General features: G+C 36.2%; 7 protein-coding genes across 13 annotated transcripts; 1 reads left to right on the top strand and 6 right to left on the bottom strand.

Moving 5' to 3' along the window:
- Positions 1–325: 325 nt before the first annotated feature.
- Positions 326–4,282, bottom strand: SA1 (stromal antigen). Of its 3 annotated transcripts, XM_014350774.2 has the most exons (3): positions 4,184–4,282; positions 3,474–4,110; positions 326–3,308 (listed from the first exon to the last, which is right to left on the bottom strand). In XM_014350774.2, the coding sequence occupies exons 2-3, from the start codon at positions 4,064–4,066 to the stop codon at positions 668–670; spliced, it is 3,234 nt and encodes a 1,077-aa protein (XP_014206260.1). In that variant the 5' UTR covers positions 4,067–4,110; positions 4,184–4,282; the 3' UTR covers positions 326–667. The 3 variants fall into 3 exon arrangements, with proteins under 3 accessions (XP_014206260.1, XP_089449192.1, XP_014206258.1); XM_089593066.1 differs by having other exon boundaries at positions 326–4,113; XM_014350772.2 differs by having other exon boundaries at positions 326–4,110.
- A 301-nt stretch (positions 4,283–4,583) lies between these two features.
- bug (thioredoxin domain-containing protein bug) lies at positions 4,584–6,066 on the bottom strand. The gene is made up of 4 exons (XM_014350698.3): positions 5,798–6,066; positions 5,556–5,737; positions 5,260–5,486; positions 4,584–5,193 (listed from the first exon to the last, which is right to left on the bottom strand). Exons 1-4 carry the CDS (start codon positions 5,844–5,846, stop codon positions 4,839–4,841), a joined length of 813 nt encoding a protein of 270 aa, XP_014206184.1. The 5' UTR covers positions 5,847–6,066; the 3' UTR covers positions 4,584–4,838.
- A 2,735-nt stretch (positions 6,067–8,801) lies between these two features.
- On the top strand, positions 8,802–11,087 carry LOC106637747 (uncharacterized). Of its 2 annotated transcripts, none has more exons than XM_089593187.1 (5): positions 8,802–9,083; positions 9,277–9,494; positions 9,588–9,893; positions 9,954–10,190; positions 10,294–11,087. In XM_089593187.1, exons 2-5 carry the CDS (start codon positions 9,312–9,314, stop codon positions 10,738–10,740), a joined length of 1,173 nt encoding a protein of 390 aa, XP_089449313.1. In that variant the 5' UTR covers positions 8,802–9,083; positions 9,277–9,311; the 3' UTR covers positions 10,741–11,087. The 2 variants fall into 2 exon arrangements, with proteins under 2 accessions (XP_089449313.1, XP_089449312.1); XM_089593186.1 differs by having other exon boundaries at positions 8,802–9,096.
- On the bottom strand, positions 11,015–12,987 carry LOC106637746 (uncharacterized). The gene is made up of 5 exons (XM_014350655.2): positions 12,303–12,987; positions 11,880–12,219; positions 11,578–11,781; positions 11,243–11,494; positions 11,015–11,154 (listed from the first exon to the last, which is right to left on the bottom strand). Exons 1-5 carry the CDS (start codon positions 12,715–12,717, stop codon positions 11,085–11,087), a joined length of 1,281 nt encoding a protein of 426 aa, XP_014206141.2. The 5' UTR covers positions 12,718–12,987; the 3' UTR covers positions 11,015–11,084.
- Positions 12,988–14,893: 1,906 nt separating this feature from the next.
- On the bottom strand, positions 14,894–16,082 carry RpS15 (ribosomal protein S15). The gene is made up of 3 exons (XM_014350680.2): positions 15,990–16,082; positions 15,678–15,763; positions 14,894–15,274 (listed from the first exon to the last, which is right to left on the bottom strand). The coding sequence occupies exons 1-3, from the start codon at positions 15,996–15,998 to the stop codon at positions 14,926–14,928; spliced, it is 444 nt and encodes a 147-aa protein (XP_014206166.1). The 5' UTR covers positions 15,999–16,082; the 3' UTR covers positions 14,894–14,925.
- A 303-nt stretch (positions 16,083–16,385) lies between these two features.
- LOC106637764 (protein yippee-like 5) lies at positions 16,386–18,229 on the bottom strand. The gene is made up of 3 exons (XM_014350682.2): positions 17,870–18,229; positions 17,506–17,733; positions 16,386–17,139 (listed from the first exon to the last, which is right to left on the bottom strand). Exons 2-3 carry the CDS (start codon positions 17,664–17,666, stop codon positions 16,938–16,940), a joined length of 363 nt encoding a protein of 120 aa, XP_014206168.1. The 5' UTR covers positions 17,667–17,733; positions 17,870–18,229; the 3' UTR covers positions 16,386–16,937.
- Positions 18,230–19,458: 1,229 nt separating this feature from the next.
- On the bottom strand, positions 19,459–22,264 carry LOC106637774 (uncharacterized). 4 transcript variants are annotated; one of them, XM_089592902.1, is made up of 7 exons: positions 22,230–22,264; positions 21,887–22,002; positions 21,525–21,802; positions 20,813–21,366; positions 20,654–20,729; positions 20,433–20,573; positions 19,459–20,345 (listed from the first exon to the last, which is right to left on the bottom strand). In XM_089592902.1, the coding sequence occupies exons 3-7, from the start codon at positions 21,550–21,552 to the stop codon at positions 19,948–19,950; spliced, it is 1,197 nt and encodes a 398-aa protein (XP_089449028.1). In that variant the 5' UTR covers positions 21,553–21,802; positions 21,887–22,002; positions 22,230–22,264; the 3' UTR covers positions 19,459–19,947. The 4 variants fall into 4 exon arrangements, with proteins under 4 accessions (XP_089449028.1, XP_089449026.1, XP_089449027.1 ...); XM_089592900.1 differs by lacking the exon at positions 22,230–22,264 and having other exon boundaries at positions 21,887–22,144; XM_089592901.1 differs by lacking the exon at positions 22,230–22,264 and having other exon boundaries at positions 21,525–21,799; positions 21,887–22,144.
- Positions 22,265–24,294: the final 2,030 nt, after the last annotated feature.

Here is a 24,294-nt window from a genome sequence, read left to right as displayed (position 1 = left end):
CGATTAAATTATTGAAAAAAAAGTATATACGCGTTGTTGGTCATGTCATATACTTGATATGAGAGAAAAGTGAGCTTTTTATTCGGAAAAATCGCATTTTGGCTGGGAAAAAATTAAATTTTCATACGTGATCTTACTTTGATTTGCTAATCGTTGCGCGATCACACGATGTTATTTTGTTTTCTTTGAAATGTTTAAATTTAAATTTCGATGTATATAGTTTTATATATTTGACGAATTATGCGGCAAGTATATGTGATAAAAAAATGTTAGTAGCCAATTATTTTTAACAATGTTTTTACTTTAAGTAATATATTTCCATCAAAAACATGTAAATACCGATAATATTTCGCTGTTGCATTACGTTAAATTATATTTATTATTTACATGTACATGTATATGGTACAAACTGAATTTTTTCATATGGTTACATTTATTATAAATAAAATAAAAATAAATCATTTTAAATTACTTTTCTTGTCCACACAAAAAGAACTTTCAGTCTCAAAGATGATCTATCTTTAATATTAAAATTATCTGATGTATAAGCTAAGCACTCGTCTTAACAATTAATGAAATATAAGTTCAATGTTATTAAATAATGTTTACAAAATGTATAAAACAATATACACAAATTTATTGTTTGTTTTCATCTTGACACCTTGTTTCATTCACCATACTCGTGCTCTGAGCCCTCATCTCCTTCTTCGGCTTCCTCCTCCTCAGCAACCTGATCTTTCCTTCTTCTCGTGTAAGCTCGTTTGCTGGTCACTGGTACTGTATCGGTCTCACCATGCAATAAACTATTTCTGTAGGAAAGCAGTGGCTGCCAGTCTTCGCCTCTCGAGGACGGCATGGCTGCCTGCAGGTGCTTATCCAGGAAGTTCAACACGACTTTTTTATCTTGCTTGAGGAGTTTGTTCGTAAATTCGCTGAGGATCTCGAGGTACGAGAGATTAGGCGGTGGCCCCGTAGGATCGACGTCAACGCCGTCTTGAGCAGTTACGGCAAAAAGAATGCCCTGACGGTGCAGAGCCGTGATCGCCTCGCGATTTTTAACGGCATCCAAACCAAAGGACAGAGCGAAACGCTTGGCCAACTCTTTGATCGACATGAATTCCTCGCTGTTGCGATTGACCTTCTCCTCCTTTCCGGCAACTTCATTGTACAGAATATTCAAACTAGCCTGCATCGTGAGCGCGCAGTTGATCTTGTTGATATCGCGCGCTTTGCCGATCGTCGTCTTGATGATGTCCCCATAGTCGTTGTAGAATTTCACGTGGTGCTTGAAAATTTCAGCTGCTGCCCTCGTGGGAATCGTATTGTAAACGATGAGCTTGCAAAAAGCGGCAAGAAAGTTACGTTTTTTATGCAGCTCCGCGATTCTCGAGTGCTCGTCGTGATCGTTTTCCTCGCCCTCAAAGAATACGTACTGCTGAACGAAACCATTCAGCATGTCCACCATGTTCTGATCAGCTTCGTAAATCAGCTGGTGAATTAGCGGATTTTTGTGGGATGACAGCTGGTTGCAGAACAGAACCAGAAGATCGCAGATCGTATTGTAGGCTTCTTCTTTGAGTAAAACCGAGATTTCATCCTCTGATGTGCTGATAAAGTAACTCATGTAAGCGATAAAGTCGTGCAGTCTGGATTTTAATTTACGCGTCTCTTCGCCAGCTCTGGTATCGGCGTCAACGTTCTCGATCAAATTGTTCTGTGACCACATAATCGAGAAAGAACATGCGATAATGCAGTACTTAACTGCCTCGTCTGGCAAACGGTAACGCGACTCCTTGATGTCATTGAACAACAAATCAAAAATGTTGGACGTGTTCATGTCGTGGCAGCTGAAGAAAATGGCAACTTTCTTCAGAGACTCCACGACACTGAAAATATCGTCCTCGTTTGGCAGCTCGCCACCATCTATGACGTACTTAAAGGCACCCATGGCTTCCTTGTACTTGAGAACGATAGAGTCGATAAGATTCAATCTGGCTACATCACACCTTCGGAAAATAGCCGAGCCAGGAACACACATGTATTCTAGAGTTTTGGCAACTGCATCCAGGACATCAGTATTGTGAGTGCGTTCGACAATGTCGTGTATTTTGGTCAAGAGATGATCCAAGTTTTGTTCTTGGCGAGATTTTGTGTAGATGTCTAATTCGAAATACTGAGGTATCGACAACAAATTAGTGAGTTTTTCAGGATCGGCACGGTACTTGTCGAGCAAAATAGGCAAAACTGGGATGAAGTGTTCCGTCAGTTTTTGCTTGTCTTCTTGTACTTGTTTAATTTCTTTGGCTGACAGAATTTTCCTCGTCGGGCCTCTGCCAACCGGAGCTTCACCAGTAGCGGATTGCCTAATGCAACAAACCATGATTTCTATGAGAGAAGTTTCTTGCTGGTTGTCAAGGGGCTCTTCATTGGGTCCTGGCTCTTCTATTAGCAAATCTGTCATGCACTCCCAATCCTTCATCATTGAGTTTGTTTCTATCAAGGAATCCACTAGATAAGCACCATGTTCGTGAAGTTCAGATTCAATGAAGAACAAGACCAAATCTCTGATGAAAGGTGTGTTGGGCAGACGCTTCTTGCCTCTCTTTGTCTTGACTTCAACTTCTTCGATGGACATGAAGAATCTTTCATTAACAAACTCACCAGCTGCTTGAGCCACAGCCCTGTGAGATGAGTACACTAATTCGTAAACATGCTCACAATCCTTGTCAGTGAGAATCTCTCGATGATGTTTGTAGATTGAAATAACCAATTTGACTGCCTGTACTGCAACATCGTACTCCTTATCCAGAGTCATGGCTACAATTCTATCTTTGAATTTACTTGTAAAGAGCTCAAGTTTTGTTTTAAGCTCCTCTGAGGCATAAAGAGGCTGCAGAGCTTGCAAGCACTTTAATCTGACCTCACCTACTTTGTCGTGCAGAGTCCACCCAATGTACTTCAAATAGGAATCGTCAAGGAAGTTTTGGTGAAACTTTTTCATCCAAACTCCAATTTCTGCCATGCAAATGGCACGAATTTCCGGCAGAGTATCTCTGTACCTGTGCACAAAGACCGATTTGAACATGTACGTGAGCATGTTCTTGATTTCATCCATATTTTCCTCAAGCTCTTTCTTCTTGATCATTAATGATTCCAATCTGTCGGCAGCTCTCTTTTCTTTGGCCTTCTGACGTTCAGCTTCGTACTGCCTCTGGGCATTATCTATGTTAATAGACACAGTCAATGCAACATCCACAAGAGCAGTCATTAGTTTCATAGCTGCCAAAGTTGCAGTGTGTCTGAAAGCTCTGACTTGTGAATCGGACAATCCAGTGAGCAGAGAAATTATATGATCCATCAAGAACTGATCGTAAATAATGGAATATTGACACTGGCGTACTAAAATCTGCACAAACTCGCAAAAGTTAGACCGAAACTTTTTGTATTGCTGCCCAGCCATGATCAAAGGATACTCTCCACTTTCCTCGTCGAATTCTTCTGTCATTTTTCTGATGATGTGTACGTGTTCCAAAGACTGCATCTCTGGAGTAATAGTACCCTTGCAACCACTTGCGCTGATGAAAAATTGCATTAGCATGAGTAGCGCGCCTTCCCTGTTGAGCTTGTATTTTTCAATCCACTCGTCGACGATGCCCGAGAGCGAGGAGCGGCTATTTCTTACCGCAAAGTAAAGACTGGCTTCGTCTTCGAGGGCGTGAGTTTGATGTGTTTTTTTGCCGCGTCCTCGGCCACCGGCGCGAGGCTTAATAGGATCCTTTGGTACATGAGGTATAAAGTCCTCGTCGATCTCCTTGTACTTGGGCTGCTGAATCGGACCACCGCGTAGCCGTGCTCGGGTGTTCCTGGTGATACGCATGTTGCTCAACGAATTCGGGATCTCGTTGTCCAGGGCACCAGAGTCCTGGTACTCGTGAGACGAGTGCGAGCCGAAGGATGTGTCTGGGTTGTCGACTCCATAGTTTTCGTTCGTAGTGATTGCCGTTTCGTACTCCGGAGGCACCGGATCGTCCATCCGTATACGCTTGCCCCCGCGTCGATGCATCATTGCTTAGGTTTTTGATACGTGGATTGTATACAATTGTGCGAGACCTGCTGAGCAGAGTAAATAATTTGTTCGATGGTACTTAATGTTTTAAGTACAGAAAATTGTTAACGAACTTACCGTGGAATAAACAAAACTTCAAGGAACACAGTGATTGTTTACATCGTCGCCATTACAATACATCGCATTGTGTTTTTTGCGCTCATTCGACGGATTTCATTGAATTCTGACTATTTATGTTTTATCATTGGCAGAACTGTTGGCGGGCACAAGCGGCGGCCGCGGCGCCAGTGCGGCCAACAGTAAATTTTTTCGGCGTCATTTTCAAACAGACTTGTAGTAGCAGGTTACCATTTAAGGAATAAGAAATGTGCAGTGTTTTTCTGTATTAATTTTCTTGTAATGATTTTTGTTTTTTTTAATTTGGAAGATGTACTTTCGTTTCCAAATCTTTTATATTTCAATTTTTATTCATACACCCCCTATAGTGGTATTAGAAGAACAAAATGTCAAAGGTATTGTACACGATATCAGCTTTTTTGTTCACACTAAATAATATTAAAGGTTAAATAATAATTTTAAAGAATATGAAGTATAGGTTAGTAAAAATTAAAAAAAAAATCAAATCTTATTTTGTTAAATAGCAAATTTTCCTTGATATTTACACAATGAAAAATATAGATACAGATTTCTTAACTATTAATATCGCAGTAAGCGACGAATAAATACGATTTCATAAATAACTGATAAGTTTGTATTTAGCGCATACAAGTTTTCAATCGGCATGCTCGTGTTGAGCATTGCTTTCTCTCCACGTATTCTGTACAAGTTCTATAAATTGCCTCCACCACTGACTCTTTGTTGTAAAGTAAAGTAAACAGGCTGATATGAATATCCACGATAAGACTAAGCAGTAGTCTGTCTCATTTGAGGGAACACTGGAAACTGGCCCACTGAAATCTGCCGATGTGACGAACAAAGATTCGTTTGGCTGCAGATTCGTCAGGTGAGATATAAATTTAGAAAAAGTTTCCAGTGTATAAACTGTTTCATTGAACTTGGCGACAGGCTTTGTATTGTGCACCAGCATTAAAGTGGGAACTCCAACAATGCCATACTGAGTATTAAAACTAGAATTTAAAAAAACAATTAATATCAATCTTTTTTGTTCTGAAATCTTTTTTTTTGTTGCTTACTTTTGATATTTCATTGCATCAATGGCCGCAACTTTTATGTGTGGATAAAACCTTGGGATGGCATTGAAGTGTGGAGCTGCTTGACTACTAAACACACACCACCTTGCATAGAACATAATAAAAATACATACTCCTGGTAATGCTTTATCCTCTTTACTACTTCTCGTTCTATTTGGTGCTCCTTTCTCCAAAATTAAAAGTTCCATCAAACGTGTATGGTTAACAATCTAAAAAAAATTTCAAACAACTGAAATGAAGAAATGAATTAATTTAGATTTGACTAACCATGACATTACCTCAACAGGTCCATAGGTTTTATCAGTCAAGCAATTTACTTTGGTAAAGTTTATTGTGTTTGGGTCCGTGATTGTAACATTACTTTTTTCCATTGATGATGACTCTTTGCTGACCTTAATCATCTCTGTTGGATTCAGAATCTCCTCACCATCATTGCAAGCTATTGTGGTAACTTGTACAACTGGGAAACATAAGATTTAAATAAATGACTTTCATTAAAAAATTTTGTTTTGTATGTTACCTAAAATTGTGAACAGTAGCAATATAATATTTTTCATGTAATTTTTCATTGTAATGCATAACCTAAAACACTATCAACCAAAACAAACGGGGCCTTTTCCTTATACAATCAAAAAATAATTTACAGCTTATCAAAACTAGTTTAAGTACATTCACGACAATTATATTTGATAATATTAAAGATGTTCGTTTAATAGTTTATTTTCGTTATTTATATATATAGGCATTGTTTTTGTTTCGACTACCAGTTTTTCAATATTGAGTTTCTTCTGCTACATTACACACACATGTGTATGTGCATGTGTATATCAGCAATTCAGCACTTCAGCAGACGTCAGTGACGTCACTATTAGTGACTCACTAAGGATAGAAGTAAACTTGGCTTTTTAAAATCAAGAGCTATTATATATACATAGTGATGAACAATTGTTTTGTAATGTAAAAGGCAGACAATTAATTTATTTATAACATGAATTAGATGTTGAACTACTTATAGTAATCACTTCTAAGTAGTGACATATGGTCGATTTTATTAAACCATATAAGTAGAATATCTATACTTTTGGAGGTCGATTTTTAGGTAAAAGATAGATTTTAAACTTGCCGCAAATAACACAAAAAATGTTAATGTTTTATTATCTATTAATAACATTAGTTGCGGCTGGTTTATAATTAATAAAATGGCTCCTATGTAAATAGTATTAATTATTTGGATCAGCGCCATCTAGCGGTCTTGATTTTTAGGCCATTGGTGGCTCCTAAAATTCTCAATCAGAGCAATTTGGATTAGAGCAATTTAGTCAATTATAAACTAGCCGCAACTCATTGCAAAGCTATAAAATGAAAAAATAACAATATATGTGTTTTTGGCGGCAAGTTAACAATCTATTTTCTATCAAAAAATTGATCTCCTATGTGTTTATACTTTTAAAGATAAATTTTCAAGCATAAGATAAATTGTTAACTTGTCGCCAAAAACACATGTATCGTTATTTTTTTATTTTATAGCTTCGTCATGAGTTGCGGCTGGTTTATAACTGATTAAATGGCTCTAAACGCTAAAGCTCTGGTTCAAAAGTTTAAGGGCACTTTTTAGTTCAAAAATCCGCAACGCTAGATGGCGCTGATCCAAATGATTATTACAATTTACAGTAGAGCCATGTCATCACATATAAACCAGTCGCAACTAATCCTAAATATATAAAATGTACTGTTGACGTGTTCTGTGCTGTTTGCGGCAAGTTTACAATTTATCTGGGTACCCAAAAATGGACCTCCAGAAGTATAGATATTCTGCTTATCCTTTATGGCTTATAAAATCGACTACATTTAATAAATTACCATCCTTTAGAGCTTTTATGATGAACTCATACAGCCCTTAAACTTTATAGTTTCAATAAACAGTTAATTTATATAGTGTATGCATAGCAAAATTTGTGTTACAGAAATCTTGCATTACTGTCAAATATATATGTAAATTGATCAGTCTAAAAAAGACAATTAAGGAAAAAATGCTGTAGAGAGAAGCTCAGTTACACAAAGAGTCTCCTAAGAATGGAGCATTGGATCTCACTAAATAAAAAATATATTTATTGCAGAGAAGTAAATTTTAAGTATTATAAAAAAACAAAGAACTCAACCTTCTCTGATTAAATGAGATCCAATGTTCCATTCTTAGGCGACTCTTCGTGTGACTGTGCTTCTTCTTTAAGCCTTTTTTCTTCAGTTGTCTCTTTTACACTGATTAATTTACGTATGTATTTGATCGCTATTCGAGATTTCTGTAACACAAATTTTGCTATGTACATAATATATAAGTTAACTATTTATTTAAACTATAAAGTTTAAAGAATGTATGAGTTAATCGTAAAAGGTCTAAAGTATTGTAATTTTGTAAATATGGTCGATTTTATAAGCCATACAGGATAAGTAGAATATTTATAATTTTGGAGGTGAATTTTCGGGTGAAAGATAAACATAAAACTTAAAATTTACTTCTCTGTGATAAATGTATTTTTTATTTAGTGAGATCCAGTGCTCCATTCTAAGATGACTCTTCGTGTGACAGTGCTTCTTTTTTAAATAAAAGATAAATTGTAAACTTGCCGCAAATAACACAAAAAATGTCAACTTTTTATTTTATATTTTCAAGATTAGTTGCGGCTAGTTTATAATTGATAAAGTGACTTTACTGTAGATAGCAATAATTATTTGGATCAGCGCCATCTAGCGGTCTTGATTTTTAGGCCATTGGTGGCTCCTAAAATTCTTAATCAGAGCAATTTGGATTAGAGCCATTTAGTCAATTATAAACCAGCCGCAACTCATGGTAATGCTATAAAATGAAAAAATAACAATATATGTGTTTTTGGCGGCAAGTTAGCAATCTATTATCTACCAAAAAATCGACCTCCTGTGTATTTATACTTTTGAAGATAAATTTTCGAGTAAAAGATAGATTGTTAACTTGCCGCCAAAAACACACGTATCGTTATTTTTTTATTTTATAGCTACTAAATGAGTTGCGGCTGGTTTATAATTGATTAAATGGCTCTACGCGCTAAAGCTTTGATTCAGAATTTTAGGGGCCACTTTTCGCGAAAAAATGAAGACCGCTAGATGGCGCTGATCCAAATAATTATTACTACCTACAGGAGAGCCATGTAATTAATTATAAACCAGCCGCAACTAATTTAATGAATAGAAAACTGAAAGTTGATGTTTTTTGTGCTGTTTGCGGCAAGTTTACAATCTATCTTTTACCGGAAAATCTACCTCCAAAAATATAAATACATAGGAGGTCGATTTTTGGGTAAAAGAAAAATTGTAAACTTGCCGCAAATAGCACAGACAACGTGAACTTTTTATTATCTATTTACAAGATTGGGGCTTCCGACCGTAGCAATATGCGCAAGTCCTCGAAAAAACATCCGCGCGAGCGACTAGTCACGTGTTGCGCAAAAACCACGAGTCGGGTAAGGTTACATTAGGTTTGTTCAAGCCAATTCTCGTTCTCGCGAGAACAAACCTATTGTATATATGAAAATATTCAATATGGCCACTTCTGTGGATTCGAGTTTATATGACCTGTCAAACATCACATAGTTTTTTTCACGTAGGGTAACATAGTCGTCTACGCGTACGTTTATTCATATCCAGCTCGATAGGACGCCAAGGAACGGTTAGTGAAATGATCAGAGGAGCGTATTGGTGCGCTTACCCTAGACTTTGGCTTAACGCGACGACGATAACGAGCTCCAGACTACCCGAGCCAAGGCTCAGTTCATGTTTGTACATCAAGTAATTATGTTGCCTCTGTCATCTTTTTGGTGATGTTTCCAAAGCGCACAGTTGTATTTTCTATATTGGCCATAGTTATTGACGCTGCGAAAAGAGCTCTAGAAAAAGCCCCGTCATCTCTAGTGCAGCTGTGATATACTTTTCCTTACTAGAGTTTCCGTCTAATAAATCATCACGTAGATTATAGGGGACTATAACTCCAAACGGTACACGTAATGGCAAGGTCAAGTGCCCAGTACGAATCGGTTGCCACTTACATGGACGGCGTACAGGTCGAGATAGCCGAGGCGTACCAGCAGCCAAAGAGGATCATCCCACCACCAGCTTTTTATTCAAAGATGCCTGACCTTGACAAGTGCACTTACGACTTTGGTCGTGAGAAAAGGCTGCTTGAAAAGGTAAATATTTTGGTCAAACGACTCTTTTTATGTGTTACAATAAGTACTTGAAGATGACAGTGTTTTTTTTTTTATTTTTATTGTCGATTTCAGGCAACAGCATGGCGCAAGGCCAGACTATCTGCCACGGAAGCTAGACATGCCAGGATCGAAGAAAAACGCAAAATCGAGGCTGAAAAGTCACCTCCTCCATTATCCCCGAATTCCCAAGAACTAACAACCTCTCCCGTCCAAATGGCTCCTGCCACAGAAGCATCGATATTTACACCTCAACCTTCATCTTCTTCAAACGGACTTGAAAAGTGTCAATTCAATTATAAAGAATTTGATGTCGACATGAGTAGTCCTTTCGACAACATGGAATTGAAGACTATCAACGACATGGAGGCATTAGCCCAGGTATTAAATAATATGATGCTTAATAGTATGTACAACATTCAATTTTGATTACTAATTTAGGTGCTTCAACAACCTACAACAACGCAATGGGCACCGAATCCAAATCTCGAAACTAGAATGAAAGATTTGACAATGGACCAAAGTTTAGATGAGGTGAAAGAGGAAGATAAAGTTACAATTGACTTTAGAAAAAATGATGAATCTGTCAATAGTAATAAGCACACGGATGTAAAGCAGAGCGAGGTGTCTTTGATTGTTCAAGAACTTCAAAAAGAACTTGATCAATCGAGTATAGAGGTAATATTTTATTTCTGTATAATTAGCTCATTGGTGTATCTAGTAATCTGATTTTTTTATATTTTCTAAGAATACGCGAGTAATCGTATTATAAATATTTCAGAATCATAGTTCGTTGTCTGATCTTGAAAGTCCTAGTTTTAAAAGAATTGCAGAGGTGCCCAAAGAAAAAACATACATGGACCCAAAAGAAATAGCCAGAAAGTTGGCAGATCTACCGCTTGAAGATCAAAATTTGGCGAAACGTTTGAGTGACATGGGTTTCTCGTTGCATCGAGTGACGCGTGCAATATGTGATCTCAAAGGAGAGGACAAGAAAAAAATTGTCAAATACTTATTAGCCATACAATCCCTCGAAGATTTCGGTATGTCGGAAGACGAAGCTGTGAAAGCTTTATCTTTAACCCAGTACGATAAACATAAAGCCAAAGTATATTACGAAAGCCTGTGCACACTAAGGGACTTGGGATTTCCCGAAGACCAAGCGTCAATAGCATTATTAAAGTGCGACATCGATCGTGACAGTGCCCTTGATTATCTGATCGCTTAATTTGATAACGTTTCAATGGATTGTAAATAAGTGCTGCTGAGAAAATATAATTGGAACGTTGTTAAATTAATTTTATAAATGTAAAATATTGTGAGTATTTTTTTTCTAAGGTATTTAAATACTCTATTTTCACAAAACAAGTCAGTCTTGATAAAGTTCAAGAACTCGCAATAAGAGCGTACGAAACGTATTTGAATTGCTTATAGTAATGTTGCATTTACATACGACACATGTGTAAATAATAAATTTTATTACCCAATGAAAAACGTGACGCTTTGACCGTTAGACTTTTTTTTTATTTCAATTTTATTTAAATAAATAATATATACAAATAAAAACGTGTCTTAACTCTGTATGACGTACATATCGTAATTTTCTGTAAAACTCGAAGACTTGACAAATTCCACAGCGCACCTACGATTGTGAAAATAATACGATAATCCAATTAGATAAAATTTAATATCGTAGGCAATATAAAGAAATCATAAGAAAACATAAGTACCTATGGCTGCAAAAAATCACAATAGTCGGAACGAATAGAGCATTTCGTCCGATTCCAAAAGCAATCCAAGCTTCCGTGAAAATCGGTTCATCGCACGAATTGCGCATGCATACACTAGTAGGACCATTTGAGATAAAATCACAGTGCGCCAAGTGTTTCGTGTAATACTCGGCCGTTTTCCATCGTTCGATTACTTGTCGCTGGACGAGCACGCTGCTCGGATCCAAACAAATGTCGAGAGTATGGCGAAACCTTGGAAAGACAACAACAAGACTCGATAATAATATGATGCTCTGTTACTTGCAAAACATATCGTCCGCTTTGGCCGTAAGTACCTGGTTGAGTAAACTTTTCTGAGCGACAACTCCCACAGGGAAACAACCCTGTTATCGCAAAAACCATGAACAACCAGCAACTGTCTCGGTAATTCAATAACGATGCTCTTGCTGTGCTCACTGGGATTGCTTTCAGGTACCAGCGATAGTTGAATGTTGACGTTGGCGCTCCTTAACGTTGTATTGCTCGTCGATCCAAAGCACCTGAGAAATAAGCAGATATGTATACATGTTTACTATGTATGTATGTATACGTACAGCGAAAAATGTAAAGAAATTTATCTTTAACGTTCACAGCGTACCCATAAGCTATGGTGTTCCCTTGGCTTGGCGGCTGGCGCAATTTCGACACCAGCTGGCAAAAGACGGGCAGCGACAGGTAGTTCAGCCTGGAATTTGAGTCGAAGCGGATCTGTGGAGAGGACGCGAATCCGTTCAAGGGCAGGTGGCTCAGTTTATTGGAGCAAACCGACAGCGTGTCCAGCGATGTCGACAGCGTCAGTCTGTTTGGAATTTCTCGTAGGTTGTTGTTGTCGGCAAATAGCTCGGCGAGATTTGGCAGCGAGCCAAGCCACTCCGGAAGGACGACCAACTGGTTTCCCGACAGGCACAAGTACTCGAGGTTCCGCAGCTTACTCATGGCTTTAAAGCAAAAGGAACACGAGAAGGGAAAAAAGAAGAAAAATCTTTTGTGCAACGCATACATATATATTATACAGGCTTACAGGTTGGCAGGGACGCTATGTAATTCTGATTGAGAAGGAGCGAGCGGAGAGCCTCGAGCGAGCCCAAACAATCGGGAAGCTCCTCGAGCCGATTGGCACTGAGATCGAGCACCGTAAGTTTAGTCATGAGTCCCAGCGTATCGGGCAACCGTTCGATTTTGTTGCCGTAGAGGTAGAGGTTCGTCACGCTCGCAAAATCGGCCAGCCAGATCGGCAAGCTCTTTAGCTCGTTCCACTTGAGGTAGATCTCCTGCACTTGCGCCCCGACGTGGCGCACCGCCTCGGGAATCTCGGAGAGGCCCCGGTAGTTCCAGTGCAGGACGAGCTTCTCTCGCGCCTCGTTCACCATGTCTGCTGTCAAATCGAGACTTGTACTCATGTCGAAACGATTCACATAATGATCGGTATCAATCATTGAACTCGTTCATCATGTCGCGCGCTTGTGTATGCATTATTGATGGTTGTTGTTTTTTTTTTCTTTTTCGTTGTATTCACTTTGTTTTCATTGGTACTGTTGAACATTGTTGCGACGCTGTTTGGGGGAGAAAAGGGATGCGGGTACCTATAAGTACACGGCTTTCCCACGATCAGCGTCAGGTGTGTGTGGCGAGGAACTGAAAATAACTTGCTCGACCTACTTCGGCCCGACCCCGCGCAACGAAACTAGAGAGCGAGCTGACGTGTTTGCTGTGTTTTTTTTTTTTTTCTTGTTTTACGTGCTTCGACACTTTGTTTACGTTCGTGTGATTACTTCTTATCAAACAACAAATTAATTTGAGCCGCACCGCACGCGCATTTTTCATTATTATCTGTCATCTAAACGGTGTGCCAATGAGTAAGATGTTTCGATGGACTTAACGAGGCTTACAGGCCGCTCTTAATGTTGAATCGACCCACGACTTAACGTTCATCCCGTGTAAAATCGATTAAAGTTGTTATCGCGGTGGTACTTTATTTTCACTGTTCACCGCATTTATTGTCGTGGGAAAGAATAAAATATGATGAGTTTATTGAATGCGATACAACGGCGAATTTGCAAGAGAGAGAGCAGAGCGCGCTTGTTTCTCCGAGGAGGACTTGCATGCTTGGCATTCTTTGGCAAACTGCATCGTGAGCCATGCATCGCGGATCCTCGTCTCTTGCAAGTGCAAGCTCGGCTGGCGGATCAATGCGATTCAAGGCTATCGTCGTCATATATATTTCGTACTTGCAGAAGAATATGTTGTATATAGATTGAGAGAGGAGCTTTCGCTTTTGTAACACATTGCATTACTTTCGCACCTGATGAGCTTGCGCGCGCGAGGAGCAAAGGGTGCGCAAGCTCGCGGGCACGGGGCATATATTTCGGATTTATTGAGGTTGTATGTTGTATGTACACTACTTTTAAAAAAATTTTTCTTCCGAAGAAAAAAGAAAAATTAATCCACCATTTGATTGAGGAGTTGGTTGTTATATCGAGTTATATTAGTGCGTAAATAGGTATAAGTTAAAAATTGTTGCAGGGACCGAAACATACAATAATACTCAATACTCACTGTACCCCTTCAACGTGGATGCTCTAATTCAAAGTTCGTAAAGCTCGGCTAAGTATAATTAATTTACTTCTGCTGCAGAGGTAGATGCGTATTTGAGCTGGACCATATGGTTTTTACTTTTCCTTCCTATTCCATTAGTAACGATATTTTATCAACGTTTTTCGACAACAATAAGAACAACAACAAACAGGTGGTTGACGAAAATAAGCAACAAAATGAAATTACATCATTATTTGGTGCTGGAGATAAACAATTCAGTGATGCACACACACAAACTAAATTTATTAAAGACACACACATGCATACAAGCTCGATCAATTAGATATTAAATCTTGCTCGAATGCATGAGGGGCGTCTTTATAAATATTGTCGATCAAACAAAAATATTACCAACACCGTTGTTATATAAAATATTTCGATGGCTTAAGAGTGAAATCCTAAAAAAGACAATATAATTCCAGGCCCAAAAGTACTTTTGTTTTACTCGTTTGTCCAGTTTCGAAAGATTACAATTTACCATTCCTAGTAGAGGAAGTGCTGTTTACATGCGATTCGTTTTTCTGCCTCGATTCAACTCGAAGACTTATGGGACCCCGACACTGACTTTTTTTGGAAAGTGGCATACATGTGTTACATTTACGATAATAAAATTGAAAATTTCATACAAAAAATATCGGTAGTGTTTTAGCAGTGGTAATTTTTTATATTTAAAACTACATTTTAACAGATAAATCCTAATGATTTCAGATACATGTAGCTTTAAAAAAATCTTTGACTCAGCATGCCAAGTAGTTAACTTTGTTGGTCTTTTGGTATGTACTTTAACAACTAAACAACATCAAGAATACTAATGAAATTGCGGTATGTTCTGGAACTGTTCAATTTTGCGCATTTATAGAGAGTAAGTATCGACAGTAGAGTGAAGAACAGGGTAACTGCAGAGTAATTTTTTTTTATGCTATACATACTGTAGTTTGTACGATGCAAATATTTACGCAATTTATAATGCACTATTAAATTTGTATGTAAGTAATGTAGGAGTAAATGAAAAAGTGATGATTTTTTTAGATAAAATTTATTATAATACTTTACTTCAGAGGTATAAAACGAGAAGAATGGGTAGCACCAATACCTGGCCTACCGTGTTTCACAGGCTTATAAGTAACACTGAACTCTCCAAGGTAGTGTCCAATCATTTCAGGTTTGATTTCAACCTGATTGAAAGTTTTGCCGTTGTACACACCAACGATGGATCCAACCATCTCTGGAACAATGATCATGTTTCTCAAATGTGTTTTGACAATTTCAGGCTTCTCATTTGGAGGAGCCTCTTTTTTGGCCTTGCGCAGCTTTTTGACAAGTGCCATTGGTTTCCTCTTCAATCCACGCGAGAAACGTCTCCGTGCTCTGGCGTGCATCAGTTCCATTAGCTGCTCACTAAAAAGGGAAATATATCTTATTTATCATCAAATTACAGTGATAATAAATTATGTACAATACTCAGATAATTATTGTGCTCCAAGCTTTTCTAAAATAAAAGTTGTAATGATAAATGTATTTAAGAAGCATCTATACATGAAAGCCTTAAATTTAGATTAAAAAACAGCTTGGATTTCGCATTATTATCATTAGAGGACACATTCTAACCTATGATACATTTAGTGACTTTTTATTCTGTGTAAAAGGATTCCATAACTTTTTACTGACTGTTCACACTTGAATAACTTAATGAATAAATAACGGAATCTCATCTCTAAAATAACAAACTCATCATTACACACACTTTGAATTGACTCGCACGTAGAGTACTGATAAGCAAAAACAAAACATATACACTCACTTTGGCATGTCCAGGAGCTGGTCTAGGTCGACACCTCGGAAGGTGAACTTCCTGAAGGTCCTTTTCTTCTTGAGGGTCTCGTCGACCTAAAAACAACAAATAACACTTATAACCCATTATAAAAGCTAACCCCTAACAAATGATTAAAGTTTCCGAGTTCACGGGTAAATCAAAGTAATTTCTTTTTTCTAGTGATAAATTAACAAAATTTTAATTGAAGCAATGAACAACAAGATTTTAATTGTTCTTATAACGAAAACGCGAAGATGTAATAGATTTTTGTGGATTTAATTGTAAAATTAAGTAACTCACTTCAGCCATCGTGAGGCGTGTATTCACAAAAGAAGATATGTTTTTTTTTACGAAGCGAGCAAGCACAAGCACACAGGCGAACCAACTTCATGTGTGTGCATATGTCTAGCTTGAGGATATTCAAAGCGAGTTTACAAAGAAGCAAAAAAGCGGCAAATTTGAAGTAGGTACTTGTACTTTTAGATTTAAAAGCCCTATGCGCCTTTATTTTTTATTCAGCAAATTGATAAAGTTTAATTAATAGTTAAAATTTTATTTAAAAAAAAAAAAATACTTCTTATGAAACACAAATTAAAAAAATAAAATTTTATATGAAATAAAAAAGCAAATTTAACCAAAGATATGAGTAGAAAAAAAAACTCTGAAATAATGGTTTTATATGTTTTTGTTCTTTATTGTAAGTATCTTTCAAAAATAATATTCATTTCATCATGAACTTTAAATTAAGTTTCATACATTTTATACCAATACAGTTAAATTTCAACTGTATTACTTTTCGAGTTGCAACTTTATTTCTCTTGATGTACATACAGGTATTTTACTAAATAAGTTGATGTACAAAATATCATTATAACATCACGTTAAACGTGATCTATACTTCTTAATATCAAAAATATATTGTTTTAAAATTATGCACTCTTGAACACTTTTATATTAATAAACAAAGGGAACATATGATCATAGTGGTATTTCAGTTAAATACGTAACTAATTGTTTTGATAATTTTGCTCAATGAGACATTTTAACAAAACCCACAATCAATAATAATCTTTAAACGCATCAATTGGGTTATATAAAGTCCATACCTTATATAGTTTCGTACAGTTCATGTCCTTAAGACTAATTTTAATAACTCAATGCAAAACTTATACAAATAATTCATAAAGTATCTCAAATCATAATATAATGTAACAAAATTAAAATGAAATTAAAAATGTATTATCTTATCTAATTATCAAAACAGACATATTCATCAATGCCGTTAGTTTCCGTGATCAAGGCTCTTTCTAAGATAACTTTGCCCTCTTTGTATTCTTGTGATTTTTCATGAGCATACTCATACATCCATCCTAGCTTTGAATTGCAGTTCTTACAGCTGACATCACGTACTATGTGGCGACCCGTCAACATTATTCTGTCCATAGCTTTACTGAAAATTTTAATGCACGTAAATTATTGATAATATCATATACCTAATTAGAAATAAAAGCGTGTAAACATAGATTTGGTATTTTTAGAGCTTTTGTTGAATTTTTCATTTACATTTAGATATTATATCATCTCATCAATAATGTGAAGATTAAACAAATTTTAAACAAATTTCAGGTCTCATGCTCAAGATACAACAGTGTACGATGTAGTGGAATTATAAATTAAGTACATTAAGTTGTTTAATTTGACCTAAAAAAAGCAGCTTGATAAAAATGAAGGTTCGTCGGTACGAACTGATAGAATAAAAAATAAGTGAAAAAAAATTTTATGCCAGCAAGAGACACAATAATGTAAAAATACTCACCTGAATTTGACGTTGACGACTTTCCTGAAGAGAAAGGCACGCCCAGAGCCGCCCGTGAAGCGCGTGCTGATCAGCTGGCTCCTGTTGGAGAGATTCGTGTAGCAGTGCAAACATGAATAGAGTCTGCTGCCATTCATATGTTCGACAAACACGACGCCCATCCTTATATATTGTTTTCTTGTATGTCACGAGAAAAAATACACTCGCTCTTACTCTTTAGTGGAAGATCTTTGGAAAGACAAAAATTGGAGATCAAACTGGATCAAATTTCCCGAGGATCACTTTTTTTCTTTACAAAAAACAAAGTAACACTTGGAAAAGAAGATATGTCAGCTGAAGACGAGACTTCTTTATATCTACTTACTTGTAAAGTAAAATTAGTGCAAGGTGGCAACGAGTCTATAGACACTTGTGTTTGTACGTGTGTGTAGCAGCAACATCCCAACTATCCCAAGTCTGAACACTCTGAACTATCTGAAGTCGCCAAGTCATATGATTTAGCTAATACTTCTTCGGAAGCTCTGAGTGTCGTCTATCCAAAGCCATTGAGATCATCCCAAAGACTGTCATGACATGACAGCGAGCAGCTGTTGTATTATGTACCATTCCAAAACAATATTCTGTCAGATGGTTTTTTTACTTTGTCTCCTCTCCTCTCCTTTGTTTACGACTTACGACTCCAAAATACTAGTATCATGCGAGCAAGCTTTCCCCCCTCTCTCTTCTCTTCGCAGCTGATTTTTATAAATGTCCAATCAGCTCTGCGAACTCCGCGAGCAACTTGCTAATTTCGACTTAAAAAAAATACCCAAAACTGTGGAATCGTTAGCAACGTTTGCAACCGCTTTGTAAAAAACTGTCGGATCAAGCAGTTTTGCAAAAAAAAATAAATTTGATACCGTCGTGCGAGAGACATAAAAAGTATCTCATCCACCCTTTGTAGTGTGTCTATACTATCAAAATTGATATCGATCGTTTGCAATTTAATTGTCGTTTATGTTGAACAGTTGCAAATTGTCATATTTTTATGTATAGCAGGTAAAATAATTATTTTTGTCGAATGTGGAATGTGCGATTTTTTCTCAATACAATAATACATAATACGTATTGCTGCGCATGCGCCGTGTATACAGTTCCACACAGCTCCATTAATTCGTTCCATTAGTAATAGGTATGGTCCTTGGGGCAAGGACCATACCTATTACTAATGGAACGAATTAATGGAGCTGTGTGGAACTGTATACACGGCGCATGCGCAGCAATACGTATTATGTATTATTGTATTGAGAAAAAATCGCACATTCCACATTCGACAAAAATAATTATTTTACCTGCTATACATAAAAATATGACAATTTGCAACTGTTCAACATAAACGACAATTAAATTGCAAACGATCGATATCAATTTTGATAGTATAGACACACTACAAAGGGTGGATGAGATACTTTTTATGTCTCTCGCACGACGGTATCAAATTTATTTTTTTTTGCAAAACTGCTTGATCCGACAGTTTTTTACAAAGCGGTTGCAAACGTTGCTAACGATTCCACAGTTTTGGGTATTTTTTTTAAGTCGAAATTAGCAAGTTGCTCGCGGAGTTCGCAGAGCTTGTCCAATCGCTGACGCTGATGATGGCCTCCTTTCCCTTTCTCCCGACACCGGAACCTCCCTCCCACAACACCCCCATATTATCACCCCAATGCATGGTTCTCCCCTCCCCCCAGTTCAGTACGAGTTTTTTTTTTTTAATGTGTTAAAATTGTATTTAATATATAGTGTAGTACAATATGTTATCATTTTTCATTCTTATTTTATCGTAAATTTTACACAAAATCAACAAAACATTGTAAACGCGTTACAAAATTAATCATCGATTCTGTTTCTTTTTTTTTTTTTTTTTTTTTAGTTCGAATGAAATTCGTTCTTTATAAAATCAAGTTTGACTGATGAACTACTACATAAATAAACTTTTTATACTTAGAGCACATTAGTTTTTAAATTAATTTTCATTCATATATTTTTGGATAAAAATATTGCCTTCAAATAAAATATACTATGTAATATACTTTAAATAATTTAATCGCTAACAAACACAAATCTAATCAAAATATATTTGTTATTTTTTTTTATGATAGTACTTTGTGATTAATAATGACATTCATTTTATACCATTCAGTTTAAATAATATGTAATATATTATAATAAATCATATTTTAAATCACATACTCAAACTAATAATGATAATTAATACGATCATGTTAGAATTCATTTTTATACAACAAATAGGAGTGACAGACATGCTTCTCTTTTTAATCAAAAATGATGACTGTTAAAATAAATTAACAGTTTACGTTAAATGTAAGACAGTAAAATAAAATTTTCTGAAAACACTCTTGAATTTGTAGCACACACAATAAATCTATTGAACGTGCAAGTTTTTTACAAACCAGGCATAATATAAGCTATATTATCAAGTGTTTGCGACAGAGAAGTTGTATTTTGTGTCCCAATCGCAGGGATTTGTTGGGTGAGACAAATCAGGCTACCAAGGGCGCATAATAATGAATCTAATAATACTGAAAGGCTTCCAGATACAGTTATTTGTCCATTATGTTCCTTCAGTCTTTCACCAATAACAGTCAAACTTTCACCCAACAACCTTAAATACGCAGCCACATCTATAGGCTGCAATTCAATGGCTCTAAACATTTTTATTTCTTTAGTAGGATCTTTTAATGCATCTCCTCCACTTTTGAAAGAACGAGATGGTGGCGATTTATTAAAAGATAATGACACGCTTTTTTTAGGTGAGTTGGTTGAAGGCAAATTCATTTGATCTATAAAAAAAATTGAATTTGTTATTTGTATCGGTGCATTTTTCATTACTCTAGTAAAAAGCATCATTAATTACGAATATAACTTACTACTTTTGATGCTAAACATTTTTGGGGGTATCATTTGATTCTTTTCTGCCAAACGTTTTGCACGATTAGTCCAATTGTATTTTTCCATGTTAGGAACTACAGCCCACAGTTCTCCCAATCTTTTTGAAATAGCAGAAAATTCTAATAAAGAAAAAATGTTAAAAAATGATTGAGTAAACCACGTGATATCACTCGTCGTTGGATCACAAAAATTTACTCACCCATGCTAGAATCTTCTTTCAACAATTCTTTCCTTTTTTCCTTACTCCACAACATGTAAGCGGTATATCTTATTTTCTGCAATAAAATCACTAACGTTTAATAACATGTACTCTTCATTAATTTATGATTATGTGACATGTAAATTTAAAACTTCGTACAGGTTTTGCTGGAACTACAGCTTGTGTTTTAGGCTTTGCCTCTTGTTTGGGAGAAACAGTTTTTTTGGGCTTTCTCGGACTTGGTGTCTTTTTTTTAGTAGCGGGTAAAATTTCATCTTCAGCCAGTTCTACAGTATCTAAACTTAGATTTTTTTTATTGTACTCAGCTATGTGTAACCTCTTGTTAAGCTCTTCATCCTCTGATTCAGAAGCCGTAGATTGAGACTGCGTTTCGTAGTCTGAACTGGGTTCAATTTTTTTCTTACTCTGTTCAGTCATAGGAGACAGTTTAGGCATTTTTCTTGGCTGTACAGGACTGAGTTTGCTAGAAGGTGGGTGATGAATTTGAGCTACATGAATGGTATGCGTTACATGAGGCACAGGAGACTGTACTTGTGACTCCGTTTTTTTTTTCCTTGCCTGTTCTTGTGGGGATTGCAGTTTCGGTTTTTTAATTTTACTTTCAATTACACTACTAGATGATTCAAAGTCCATCAGCTTTGATGATTTCTTGCGCACTCTCCCACTGCGAGAAACTCCTGTCACCTCAAATTCTGTAAATAAATTTGTGTTGATAATACTAACTGATTATTACACTTAACAAAAATATTCATCAAAAGTAGCAGCATTTAGTATTACAAGGGAGGTTATTTTTCAAATCAGTTTACTTGTATTATTTTTTTGTGTTTAGATTCAAAGAGTGTTAACTTACCAAGGCCGTCGCGCTTATATGCGTCCATTTTCAGTGCTTATCTGATATATATTATCTAATTAAATTATTTATATTTATCTTGCAACTTTTGCACGATTCCAACCCTGTTAAATTACTTAAAAATATTGCACACAAACTCCAAAGACTCTTGTAAAACTCTCAGCTCATTTTGTTAGCACCTAACTCCATTTCTTCTTATATTGTTTTTCAGTGTAAAATTAAGACTGAATATTTTATTGCAGTTCCATATATTATTGCACGCAGACTCTTCAATCCTACTAATAAAACACAGACAGAATTGTGTTTGATAAGAATTAAAAAATTAATTACTACCCTAAAAGTCAAGCCAAACATAAACTCACCTATATGGACCACAAAAAGGCGGGCATTTGTTGACAGTTTGCATCTGTTGACTGTTGTCCTGTCTATATGCCCTATGGCTGGTGGTGGATGTCAGTGAACTTAAATTCGACGTGCACTTTTTATCAAAAGAGGAACAAAGTTTATTATTATATTAAAAAAAAGAAAAAACAACTGCCCACAAGTATTCGCGTAACCTAACACTGTCACTGTTTGCATTTTAAAAGCTTATTTTCAGTCAACGATAAAATTGTTTTGCGGGTAAGGTAACCAAAAAAAAAAAAAAAACAATAATCGACACCAGAGTAATGGAGAAGATGCGGAGAAAGAGCGCCAGCAACTTACCTACAAAAATGTCCCCCGAGACTCCCGAGATCCCGAGAGAGTCGCCCTTTTGTGTGGAGAGAGACAACCAATGGAAGAGCGCGGGAAAAACAAATTCCGTGACCGGTATTACAGAATTCGGAGAAATAAAGTTTTTGACTTATTTTTTACACGTCGTTGATAAAATACGCCAGATCGTTGATCAACTATATTAATTAAAAATAAATAAGTAGCAGAGCAGCTTTGCTTCTTTTATATCTAACATTTTTTTTTTTTACAAAAAAGTTTACATGAATGTAAATATACATTTTTTAATTTTTGTTGTATACGTAAAACCCGTAAATATATATTTATAATAAATTAATGACGATTTTTCATAATAAAATAATACATGTGTCAATCTTCGTACACAGTATTTATTATTTCACATTTTCATTTACTGCATTAATAGAAATCTAAAAAGATAAATAAAAAAAATATATAATGCTAACAAACATCTATGTTCCAATTGAAGGAAATGTCACTCTCGTTGTTATCAAGGATACCGGGGTGTTTTCCGCAATCGTCATCGGGGGTGTTTTCCGCAATCGTCACCAGCAATTTTACTTAAGTCATTTAAGGTTGCGCTCTACGTTACCGTCAGGTCGGTAAGTCAACTACCTTGAATTAAACTGGCGCTCTATAAAAGGGTGTTTTCCGCAATCGTCACCAGCAATAAGTAATTGAAGGTTGCGCTCTACGCTACCATCAGATCGGTAAGTCAACTACCTTGAATTAACTGGCGCTCTGTTCCGTAATCTGGCCAGTTAAAATAGCAGACGACAGTCAACAGCGATGAAATCTTCACTTTTTTCTTGACTTTAACGTCGTTTGCTGTTTTAACTGGCCAGATTACGAAAAATAGCCCCAGTTTAATTCAAGGTAGTTGACTAACTGACCTGACAGTAACTTAGAGTGCAAATTTAAATTACTTGGTGGTGACGATTGCGGCAAACACCCCAAGCGGTGTTACCACCACGACCTACGTAACTTTACAGCCTCTGATTTTATCATTCTGGTAAAGAGAGCACGGTGTAAGATGTACGTGAAGTTATGTGTAGTAATTAAAGAAATTACTACTAAGTAATGCCATATGGTCGATTTTATTAAACCATATGAATATCTCTATTTTTAGAGGTCGACTTTTGAGTAAAAAATAGATTGTAAACTTGCCGCAAACAGCACAAACTACGTCAACTTTTTATTATCTATCTGTAAGATTAGTTGCGGCTGGTTTATAATTATCAAAGTGACTTTGCTGTAAATAGCAATAGTTATTTGGATCAGCGCCATCTAGCGGTCTTGATTTTTTGGCCATTGGTGGCTCCTAAAATTCTCAATCAGAGCAATTTGGATTAGAGCCATTTAGTCAATTATAAACCAGCCGCAACTCATGGTAATGCTATAAAATAAAAAAATAACAATACATGTGTTTTTGGCGGCAAGTTAACAATCTATTTTTTACTGAAAAATTTATCTTCAAAAGTACAAACACATAGGAGGTCGATTTTTTGGTAGAAAATAGATTGTTAACTTGCCGCCAAAAACACATGTATCGTTATTTTTTTATTTTATAGCATTACCATGAGTTGCGGCTGGTTTATAATTGATTAAATGGCTCTAATCCTGAATGCTCTGATCGAGAATTTTAGGAGCCACTTTTGGCCAAAAAATAAAGACCGCTAGATGGCGCTGATCCAATATAATTATTGCTACTTACAGTAAAGTCACTTTATTAGTTATAAACCAGCCGCAAATAATCTTATAAATAGACCATAAATAGTTGACATTGTTTATGCTACTTGCGGCAAGTTTCTACATTAATATTCTACATATCTTATATAGCTCATAAAATCGACAATATTTGCAAAATTACAATACTCTTGACCTTTTACCATTAAATCATGTAAGCAAAAATTAATCAGTCCATTAAAGGGACAACCGAAGAAAAAAGGCCTGAAAAAGAAGCACAGTCACACGAAAAGTCTCATACAAGAATGGAGCATTGGATCTCACTTGATCAGAGAAGGTTGGGCTCTTTGTTTAC

This window comes from Copidosoma floridanum, unplaced genomic scaffold (assembly GCF_036245765.1).
Source record: "Copidosoma floridanum isolate Cflo_tuat_1 unplaced genomic scaffold, Cflo_Japanese_pri ptg000019l, whole genome shotgun sequence".
Lineage (NCBI taxonomy): Eukaryota > Metazoa > Arthropoda > Insecta > Hymenoptera > Encyrtidae > Copidosoma > Copidosoma floridanum.
The sequence above is the reverse complement of the archived record's forward strand: the minus strand, read 5'-3'. Positions and strand labels throughout refer to the sequence as shown.